This window comes from Henckelia pumila, chromosome 2, assembly GCF_033568475.1.
Source record: "Henckelia pumila isolate YLH828 chromosome 2, ASM3356847v2, whole genome shotgun sequence".
NCBI lineage: Eukaryota > Viridiplantae > Streptophyta > Magnoliopsida > Lamiales > Gesneriaceae > Henckelia > Henckelia pumila.
Genome location: NC_133121.1, coordinates 16,350,177 through 16,361,039, shown reverse-complemented (window position 1 = coordinate 16,361,039; position 10,863 = coordinate 16,350,177). Strand labels below are relative to the sequence as shown.

Sequence of the window (10,863 nt, the reverse complement as noted above, 5' to 3'; positions counted from 1 at the left end):
TGAATCTATCTTTATTTATGAGTTTAAATTCAATATCATATTTATTTGTATTATTTTATGCATTTAGTGTTTTTGTAAGAAACTTTAGGCCGGAAAATTTCACTTTTTTTTTTAGTATACTTTTCTATTTTTATATATTTATAGATTCTATGTTTTCTTGAAAATACAGTATAGTTTGTTAGACGTCTTCAACTTAGCTGAATATAAGATCAAGTATACTTTTCTGTTTTTATATATTTATAGATTTTTTCCCATCCAGGATTGGAAGAAGTGCTATATGAGGACTTCGAAATCAAATAGAATATATTTCTTTCCATTCCTCGTGAGCCACTTAGCCCCTACTTTCACTCTTTTCTAGAGAAAAAAATAGGAGAGACCGAAAACAAGGGCTGAACCCGTAATGTACCAACGAGGGAAAGAAAGCTTCATCAAATTCCAAGTATGTACTTGGGAAGATTGAGTCTTTCGATTTATGTTTTCTTGAAAATACAATATAGTTTTGTTACGACATCTTCAACTCAGCTGAATATAAAATCACGAGTTCACGACGTTAAATTAGCCAAATATAAGATCAGAGTTCACGACGTTAAATTTCATCCATCACATCAAACAGATCGTCTGTTTTTTATATGAACGATTTAAAAAAATGGTTGTTGATGGGCAGATATGTTTGTATTGATCGATTTATACTTTGTTTTCTTAACAAAATCATGACTATTTTAGGTACAACGAAGAACGTAAATAACATCGTTCCATTCCTTGCATATGAATATGATCTGATGAGGGATACACGTGAATGAACAAGGGAATGGAATCATCGGGAATCGAACTTGAGATAAGTAAGTCTCAAATCCATGATCGAGATAAGCAAGATTCGAGTTCATGATCGAGTCACATTGGTTATGCGGGCAGTTTCATTACATTGTGTGCTTGTAATATTGATGTAATCTTGTACTCTAAAAAAAGGAATGGAATCATCCCAAACAACGCAAAACACACACTACTGCTTGCTTTCGACTGCGTGCAATCTGTTCAATTATGCTTTGTGCAAATGGATTCTTAGATAGGAAGTTGCTACTGTGCTAACAGGAATTACCAAAGTTGCAGCTTCTGTTTCAATTATTCAATCCTCCGGTATAAAAAAGGGGATAAAAGGGAAACCATGTAACGTATCCAGGTGATCTCCAACGATCAATCCAAAGTCCAGGCTCGACGAATCGAACTGTGAGTGGTCCCAGAGGAAGGGTTGACATGATAACGTTGATCAAAACTAAAATCCTACCAGCCTGGTCAAACCTACCCATACCGAAATGCGTCCGATCCATAAGCTCCGTGATTATTTGACCAAACACAGGAAGACGCTGGAGAACAAAGAATGAATTACAGAAATTCCGGCTATGTTCCATGTTCCATTTTTCCTCCAGCTGGACTGGTGGATATGGCAGAGGTAACTTTTACATTTCTGTTCATATGCATCTGCTAGAAGAATATTGTTGAAATTAAAAGAACAAAATTACTGAACATATGGCAAATAAGGGGAGGTTGCCCGATAAAGAACAAGAAAGTCAAATTTAAAACTTTTCTGTAAGTACAAACTTTTACTCCTTAAAATAAACTAAAGTCTTCCATCCTCATTTTAAAATCACACGTGGACAACAAATCCTTGGATTTCACTAACGAAAAATTATTTCGCTGGGTGTTTCGCCGTTGCTCTTCTGTTGTGCTAACAATATTGCTGCACAAAGATTTGCGAATTTCCAAGAATAGACACTTCCGTCAAACAATTACCTATGTATATTTCCGAAGTTTTGTTAAACATTTAACAGAACGTCACAACTCAACTACCACAACTACCATTATCTACAATACAAAAGAATGGAAGAGAGGTATTTTACTGTTTCAGAGCATCAGACACCATCTTGATTCGTTTGATCCACACTTTTTTCAGTTTCCAATTCAAGACCTGCTTCCTTAGTTCCACAAAACTCGCTTGAAGGGAAGTTGATTCCCGCGAAACCAATCAATACAGCAACAGCTCCGATATAATCCAGCAGACGAGGTGCATTACCGGTCAGTGAATCCACTAGAGCTGCTAAAGGGACCTGAATTGTTAGACCTGCCGTGGCAACAGTGGTTGTCGTAAGAAGTACGGCCTTGGCCCATAAATAGTCGCTCAGTACGTTGTCCAGCAGACCTGAAAATAAAAGTTCCTAATTTAGATTTTGAGAATGTCTATACGACCGACTATTTCGTTGCAACAATATGGGTCAATTTCAAAGGAAATATTTGGTAACCAGAAGTACAAAGGTGAGAGGAGGATCCGAGGAAGTCCAAACCAAATTCTAACCTGCATGTGAATATGGCACAACTTCTGAATTTGAATAGGCTAAGAAGTATCAACCTTGAAACAGGGGCATTCCCGCCAGAGCTCAGAAGAGTTGGGTAAGATGGGACAATAAATGATTTTGAAGAGCCAAAATTACATAAAAGCTGAAAAAAAATTTGTCTGACGGGCAGCCCTGATTCCTGTTTCAATGATTATATTACAGGGGAAGTTCATAACTCAGTCCAACCCATAATGTATCTTCTTTCCGTCACAAGTACCTCAATTCTTGCATGATTGAAGAATGACAAAAAAGGGAAGCAGAATCAGAATGAGAGTTTATAAGAGCCAAACAGTGATAGTTAAGACTGGAATTATATAATATGAGAAGGTGAAAACTACTGTCTTGTGTTGCAAATGTTGTCACATAGGCTGGATAAGAAAAATATAGAATTAAGGATGCTAGTGTCAGAATAGGTTACGAAATTTAAAACCAAGAAAAAGGGAAGAGTAGGTAAAAGGATAGAGGCAAAATCTAGACAGACTGTTGCAAGCCCTATACAAGTCAACAGGAGGAGAAATAACAAAAATCGAACAAAGTAGGAAACATATGTGTTCCATGATACTCACAACATTCTTGATCGGAAGTATAGGTAATTAGAGGAAACGGGATCTATTAAATTGTATTAATTGCATCTTCTTTCTAGAATACAAATATTGATGAAATTTTCTTAACAAATCTATCTTCCATGAATGTCAAGAGCACAAAGGTATGAACAGTTATATTAATTAAACCATGAAAACGATGCAACTCTATCAGCAAATCATAGGTGATAAAGAAAGTTTACAGGTAAAAAACACTAAAAAGGGTATGTCCAATTGAGCATAACGCATGTAACCGATCAGTGTTTCCAGAAACAACATAAATAGTAAATAGACCCGGAGCAAGTAGTCATATTCAAAGTATAGTCAACCACGATTTTAATAAAAGTTGAAGCTTTCGAGCATCATACCTTTACCAACAATTAAATCAAATTGCTTCCATGTCATCATGCTAAAAGACTCAACCTTGGCAAATTCTAGAATCAGAGCAATGGGGAAAAACAACACCAGGTTAAACAACCCCAAGAATCCAAGAAACTGTGCCATACTAGCATGACCTCTTTCATCATCTTCGTCGGGTAGCTTCAGGCGAATAAGGGTAATATAGACAGCATAAAATGCAGCAGATACAAGAGAGAGAACATCTCCAAGAAGGGGACTTGACGCGACAGTGCTCAATCCTGTCCCTGAGTCTCCCAAACTTACGATTATTGTTCCTCCCATGCAAAGAAGAACGCTAATCAGCTTTACCCAAGTGAACTTCTCACCCAAGAACGCAAGAGCAACCAAGAAGGTGAAAAGACTGGATGCACTGCTTAGGATGGTATTGGACTGTGCATCAGGGGAAACAACTCAATCAAGCGAGCCCTTGTTGAGCAAATATCAACTCAATCACTGATAAAAAGAACAAATCAGACCCAAATTCTTACCGTGACTGTAGTGTACTTGAGAGAGAGATTGAACGTGAGTTGTGCCAGAAACCAGAATGGGCATATCAAGAGACTTACTTTCGCAACTCTTCCACGCGTCCATCGCCCTTTTGCATCCAATCCTATTCCGTCAGTCTTCTTAACAATGCCATCTTGATGAACTACAGTTTCTTGTTGTGCCGCTGCAACTGGAATCAAACCATCGGTTGGAGCACCGGCCTCGTTGTCTTCTAAAAGAATCACCTGCTCAGAAACTCTCGATTCTTGCAAATCACCATCCTTTCTATTTCTCCAAAACCACCAACTTCCATACTTATCCTCCAGATAACGACCAATTTCAACTAAAGGTATATAAACCACAAACAATGAGTTGCAAATATATGTGATTAGAAACGGTGAAACTCCACCATCTACCACAGATTGTACCACAAAACTAGCAGCAATCCATATTGTTGCAACTGCAAGTATATACACCAATCCCAGAACCCATTTACAGGCTTGACTTTTCATCAGCGAATAATCCTCGCAATGCAGACCTTGATTCGTTTCGTATCTTTAAAAAAATTCCAAAAATCTCCACAAGGCAAGCCTCTTCAGATCAAAAGCTTATATTATCGATAGAAACTGAAAGAAAAAAAAAATCAAAAGAACAAACATGGAAAAATCAAAACTTGGCACACAAAATCAACCAAAAACTCCCGAACATCATCCGTAAAAATTTTGAAAACCCATCACGTTTATCTTTGATTCACAAAGAATAAACCCAAGGAAACGCAAGATTGTTGACTATAATGGAGAAGTGTAAGCGCTTACACATTGACAGATGATGATATAGCCTGTAAAAATAACAAATAAACAGCAACTACAGTCAACGTAAAACCGCGTACAAGTCGAGAATATGGGGAATTTGGTAGCGATGGAGATCTTCGGCCCCTATATACGAAGAGTTTTGGAAATCTCTTCTTCTATGAATTCCGTTACGGGTTTTCTGGATTCATCCTTCCACATATATTCTTCCTCAGAGCAAGTCGATAGACGGACAAGTTTTGATTTTTTGGGAAAAAATGCCATACTGTTTTATGTATATTGGCTATTGGGTTCCGTTCGGATACATTGTTTGAAACCTAAAATAATCACAGATGAATTTTTGTTTTATTAAATGTTAAATTTGATTAAATTAAAATCTGGAGTCTGGACTCTTGTACGGAGTGTGCGAGATAATTGATAGTTTGATCTAGGCGTCTCAATTTGGATGGGTCAAGTGGGTTCGGGTGAGATCGGGTTGACGAAAGTTTTTTTAAAATTATTTTCAACCAGAATCATTCCGATTTTATTTTTTATTTATGACAAAATAATTAAATAAAAATTCAAAACACACAATAATTGCTATATTTAATTTAATCACATAATAACAAAATCTAAGCTTATATATAATTTAAGAGTTTATTGCACCAAACCTCCCATGAAATATTGAAAATACGCACTTCTCCCCTGTGAAATTTTAATAGAAAACCCTAGACCTTAAACTTTTGTAATAGTTGCACGTTTAACTCTTGCCTCAATAAGTTATTGAACACGCGTTGTTACATCGCCTAATCAACAAATTTTTTGATAATATTAGATCTATGGTACAATATTAGGTCTGTAGTACGACTATATCCTTCTTTTATTGTAGTATTTTTCATATTTACTCAAATGCATCACGCGTATTTGTGAATAAAATTATTTATTTTGATGTAGATGATGTATATGAGTAGATATGAAAATTATTATAATAATAAATAATCATTTTCGTATCATAATCATAATATCATTAAAAAATAGTTATTTTGGCGCAGAAACAACGCATGTTTAACAAAATCGTCGTGACAAGAGTTAAATGTACAACTATTACAAAAGGTTAATAGTTGAGATGCCTATTAAAATTTCACAGGGGAGAAGTGTACATTTTCAATATTTCACAGAGAGGTTTGGTGCAATAAACTCTATAATTTAAATGTAAAGGTCTAGTTGTAGAAAATTTAAAATATACTTATTACAAAAAAAAATATTTTTAAAAATAAAAATTGTATAAAATATACATTAAATGACAAAAATCTATCATTATATAATAATTTTTTTTTTCAAATATACAACGTATAAAAATGTATCAAATCTTTTTTAATTTTATATATAAATAATAATAATAATAATAATAAAAAGTTTCGGGTCATCTCGGATCAACACATGTTGACCCGAACCCAACCCGATTAATTTTTTCGGGTTAGTTTTTCGGGTCAACCCAATTTGATCGAACCCAAAACCCTCAACCCTAACCCGATATTTTCGGATCGACTAATATCGGGTTGACGGGTTGGATTGAGTTTGAGACCCTTAGTTTGATCCGTTTCGTACACGAATGTTTAAAATTAAGAACAATTATACTGCAAATATTTATAATTAGTTTGTCGTAATTTGGGATTTGTCGATTGACTCATTCGGACAATGTTCAAATTGGGATCTAACGACTTATGTTTTTGCGGACGAGATGGGTAACGACTAACGTAGGAGATATCTTTATTTTGTCTCCGTAGAATCTTTATAATTATCACTTTTTAGCTTTCAATTTGCCTCTAACCATCAAATGAAATATGAATAACCTGTCCTCCTCTCTTTGTTTGAAACAAGGGGCGATTTCGGTTCTGTTGGTGTTTGAAACAATTTTGTCTTCTTTGTATTATTATATCTCTAGAGTCAATAATTTGATATGAGGAACTACTGAACTCAATCACTTGTTGTCGTTACTTTCAGTTTTCTATTGAGGTCTTTCATGTAGAGGCACTCAAATTGGATCGCGTATATATATATACAAGAAAAATGTCGTTGGATCTAACACATATACTAGCATCAACCGAACCCGTAATTTGTAGTTATTATTTAGAATTTAGATTATGCCTTTGTTTAAAATGATGATGCCTATATATAAAAAAGAAATTTCAGTTTTGTATAGATAGTGTGTTTTTTTATTTTTTTTTAATGATAAGGGTGGGGATTTATATAAACGTTACATAATCACATAATTAGTCAAGGACAATGCTATATGTACATAGACTTTTACATAGAGATGTACACGCCCTATTAAATTAGGAAAGAATTTCAAGTTCTTTTAAAATTTCTTTTTTTTCAACCTACAATTTTTTGTCTTGCTCAAAAAAATATATCAAATTCTTTTAAAATATTTTTATTTTCAACCTACGATTGTTTATCTTTTTCAAAAAAACTCTTAACTAAAATATTATTATTATTAATTTAATTATTTATTGTGAAATTTTAGGGGAGTCAAAATTGAACCCGACCCAAGTTGATCAGTTACTATCGGATTAAGGTTGATTTTTGGGGTTCAGGTTAGACCCGAAATATTTGATTTTTTTAAAAATTTTAACAAAATAATTAAATACACATAATAATAATTAATATATTTTGATTTAAATAGATAATAACAAAATCTCACTTATATAGTTCTACCAAATATATAAATTTTAAAATAAACTTACTACACACAATAAAAATTATTTTTAAAAATCAATGTTTTACAAAATAATTATTACATGTTTAAATTCTATGATACAATATACAATTCTTTTTTTGAAACATATAATATATAAAAATATAGTAATTATTTCTTAATTCTAGAAATAAGTACAAACAATTTTTATAAATTTCTCAAACCAAATCCGAATAAATCAATAGCGATCGACTCGAACTCGACTAACACGATCAACATAAACCTATATGATTTGATTTTTTATTTTGTTTTTAACAAAATAATTAATTATTACACATAATAATATTAAATATATTTTAGTTTAAATATATATTTTATCCATAATAAATGTAAATATATAATAATAAATCTCGCTTATATATGATTTAAATTTGAAATTTTAATTTTAAAAATTTTAAAATATATTTTCTATAAGAAAATAGACAATTATTATTTTTTAACTCAATTAATAATTATATTTTAAAATTTTATAAAATAATTATTTTTTGTGGAACTAAGTAAAATTAATTCTACAAGTAAGTAATAAAAAATAATAATATTTTCTTAAAAAGATTTTTGAGTAAGACAAAAAATTGTAGGTTGAAAAACAAAAGAAATTTTAAAAAAGTTTGAAATTTTTTTCTAATTTAATAGAGCGTGTATGCCTCTATGTAAGAGTCTATGTACATATAGCATTGTCCATTAGCCAAACACCTCAAGCATCTTGTGCAATTTGAAAATTGATTTGTTTACAGGGACATAGGTAGTAATAACAATACGAAGAGACCATGATATATAGTTAATATTTAGGATTATATATACATATACAATATATATATATATATGTATGTATATGTATGTATGTATGCATGTATGTGAATATATATGCTATGTTACAAAGGATGAATATCTTTCTCTTTTTCTTTTTTTTTAGTTGAGAGAGAGAATTTTTTGTTAAAATTAGGTTTCGAATTTGAGACATCTTCTCATATTTGAGATCTTTTGTGTCATATGAGATTAGAAATACATATATAAAATATGAATTGTTAGATTAGCTACCGTAATCGTTGTGCATGCTTAAATTACCCCCACATTCAAGGAACTTTGCGGAGAAATATTATTGGGCTTAGGGGTGTTCACAGTTTGGTTAACCGTCCGGATCGAGACAAAATCAAAAATTCGGTTTAAACCGAAAACCAAACCATAAGTTTTTAGTATTTTGGATTTTCGATTTTTGGTTCGGTTTTTTTTTTTGTCTCGATTAACCAAACCGAACCGAAAAACGATTTTTTATTTTTATTTTTGAAAATCAGTTTTATATTTTTAAATTATTTTATATTTATTTTTATTAATAATAAGTAAAAACATTTAAAAAAAATTCGGTTAAACCAAAATTATTCCAATTTTCAACCGAACCGTAAAATTTAGTTTGGTTTTCGATTTTCAGGCGAATTTCGGTTCTGTTCGATTTAATTCGGATTAAACAAACACCCTATTTGGGCTTGATTAGGTTTAGTGGGCCAATTAGTTGATTCATTATGTAGATTTATTTATTTATTTAGTTATTACAATGATTATCTTATTACTATGTAATGTGGTTTTGCTAAACTGGGTGTCTGGGCTGTCAGGATAGCTAGGTGGGCCTGATGCGTTAGCCGGGCTGGTAAGAATGATGAGTAGTGGATTGAATTTAATACTTTCCCCCTGGGTAAGGATACCTGTGCACAAGGGAAATGCAATATAAGCACGTTAGTGGGGCGCCGGAATGTTTTCTGACGAGGCCACTCCGATGCTTAAGTCAGACTAAGATATGGAGTGGGCTTAAAGAAAATTAGTATGAAATGTAGTGCTTTTCGGATTCAGATGAACATACCTCTACTGATATATGTGGCAAGGTATTTATAGGCCTTGGAGCGAGAGAGTCACTCCGCAATTTCAGGGTAGTGACCACGATCTAGATCATGGGTGCCAGGACTGACCACGTCTAACTGTCACGAATGATCAATCCAGGATAACCGGAATCATGAAAACGTGTGAAACATGCTCCCGAAAAATAGGCGTTGACTGGGTCATGAAGACATGGTCTTTCCGGCATCATAAATCCCCCCGAGGTGGGCTACTTCTTTAACCCCAAGCTACTAGCCCAACCACATCCAGCCTTACTCGCTCTCTACAAGTACCAACCCTGATAATTGATATCCCTGCTATCCTGGGATTTTGATACCCCTGCTTTTCCGGGGTATCACCACTCCTTCCTAGAATAGTTAGGCTAGAGCCCTGCTCGCTGTCCCGAGGAACAGCCCTGATACCCCTGCCTTCTCGGAGTATCACCACTCCTTCCTAAAATAGTCGGGCTAGAGCCCTGCTCGCTGTCCCAAGGAACAGCCCTGATACCCCTGCCTTTCCGGGGTATCACCACTCCTTCCTAAAATAGTCGGGCTAGAGCTCTGCTCGCTGTCCTGAGGAACAACCCTAATACTCTTCTCTCTTCGGCGGCAAAATTTTGAATTTCAAATTTCAATATGTTGGGGCTGATGTCAGACATGACGATAGCCCTAGAATATGAAGTGATGGGTCGTTTGTCTAAGCACGCCTCCCGTCTTTTCATCTGCTTAAACCATCATTACCCTGTCTGCTTCATCTGAAGAAGGTTGATCTCCTCTAACTTCTCCCACCCTATCTCCCACAAGGAATTTGATTTTTTGATGATAGGCGGAAGCCACAGCCTTGAAAGCATTCAAAGTCGGTCGCCCCAGGATGACATTGTAAGAGGAAGGTGCTTCCACTATTGTGAACACAGACATGACCGTATTCTTCAAATATCCTAACCCCAAGGTTAGAGGTAACAACATTTCTCCCCGAGGCCGCACAGTATGTCCGTCAAATCCATACAAGGCTGTTCTGACCGAGCTCATCTCGCACCCCTGCAAATCCATTTGTTCGAATGCATCTTGAAAGATAACATTTACTGAACTTCCCGAGTCCACAAATACCCGTCTTAAATCATAATTAGCCCGAGCTTTTATGAGTAAAGCGTCGTTGTGTGGCATATTTACTCCCTCCAAATCTTGAGGTCCAAATGTGATGACTGGACCTGAGTCTTGCCTCCTTACTTTCACCTCAAACTCTCCCGTGGGTAGGGGTGGGCATCGGCCGGTTTGGTTCGGTTTTACTCTATTACGGTTTGGTTTTTTTAGTTTCGATTTTAAAAATCTTTGGTCCGAAACCGAACCATTTTATTACGGTTCGGTCCGATTTTTTTTGTGATACGGTCCAGTTTTTTCGGTCGGTTTTATACGGTTTAAGTAATGAATTAAATTTATTTTGCACGACTACATATATTAGTTAGGGACAAAGAAAATTATGAATTGTTTAAAATAATTATGGATTTAAAACTAAAATGAAAACCAAAATATAAAAAGGTTAATCCAAAAAAAAATTTAAGAACTAAAATGATATCTCACTTGATGCATGTAATACATAAT

General features: G+C 34.3%; 2 protein-coding genes across 7 annotated transcripts; both read right to left on the bottom strand.

The window, feature by feature from the left end:
* Window positions 1–931: 931 nt before the first annotated feature.
* LOC140880551 (thiamine-repressible mitochondrial transport protein THI74) lies at window positions 932–4,951 on the bottom strand. Of its 6 annotated transcripts, none has more exons than XM_073285108.1 (4): window positions 3,856–4,951; window positions 3,337–3,757; window positions 1,896–2,194; window positions 932–1,479 (listed from the first exon to the last, which is right to left on the bottom strand). In XM_073285108.1, exons 1-3 carry the CDS (start codon window positions 4,363–4,365, stop codon window positions 1,908–1,910), a joined length of 1,218 nt encoding a protein of 405 aa, XP_073141209.1. In that variant the 5' UTR covers window positions 4,366–4,951; the 3' UTR covers window positions 932–1,479; window positions 1,896–1,907. The 6 variants fall into 6 exon arrangements, with proteins under 6 accessions (XP_073141209.1, XP_073141207.1, XP_073141206.1 ...); XM_073285106.1 differs by having other exon boundaries at window positions 932–1,476; XM_073285105.1 differs by lacking the exon at window positions 932–1,479 and having other exon boundaries at window positions 1,569–2,194; window positions 3,856–4,479; window positions 4,669–4,951.
* A 4,349-nt stretch (window positions 4,952–9,300) lies between these two features.
* LOC140877278 (uncharacterized) lies at window positions 9,301–10,428 on the bottom strand. The gene is made up of 2 exons (XM_073280820.1): window positions 10,006–10,428; window positions 9,301–9,366 (listed from the first exon to the last, which is right to left on the bottom strand). The coding sequence occupies exons 1-2, from the start codon at window positions 10,426–10,428 to the stop codon at window positions 9,301–9,303; spliced, it is 489 nt and encodes a 162-aa protein (XP_073136921.1).
* Window positions 10,429–10,863: the final 435 nt, after the last annotated feature.

What these genes read in the sequence shown, in the direction of transcription:
- LOC140877278 (XM_073280820.1), bottom strand. Translation starts at nt 10,428, where the DNA reads ATGCCACACAACGACGCTTTACTCATAAAAGCTCGGGCTAATTATGAT. An exon ending in CTTCAGATGAAGCAGACAGG is followed by an intron (nt 9,367 to 10,005) that starts GTAATGATGGTT and finishes CATTCGTGACAG; the next exon opens with TTAGACGTGGTCAGTCCTGG.
- LOC140880551 (XM_073285108.1), bottom strand. Translation starts at nt 4,365, where the DNA reads ATGAAAAGTCAAGCCTGTAAATGGGTTCTGGGATTGGTGTATATACTT. An exon ending in TCAAGTACACTACAGTCACG is followed by an intron (nt 3,758 to 3,855) that starts GTAAGAATTTGG and finishes CCTGATGCACAG; the next exon opens with TCCAATACCATCCTAAGCAG. An exon ending in TGATTTAATTGTTGGTAAAG is followed by an intron (nt 2,195 to 3,336) that starts GTATGATGCTCG and finishes TTTTATTTTCAG; the next exon opens with GTCTGCTGGACAACGTACTG.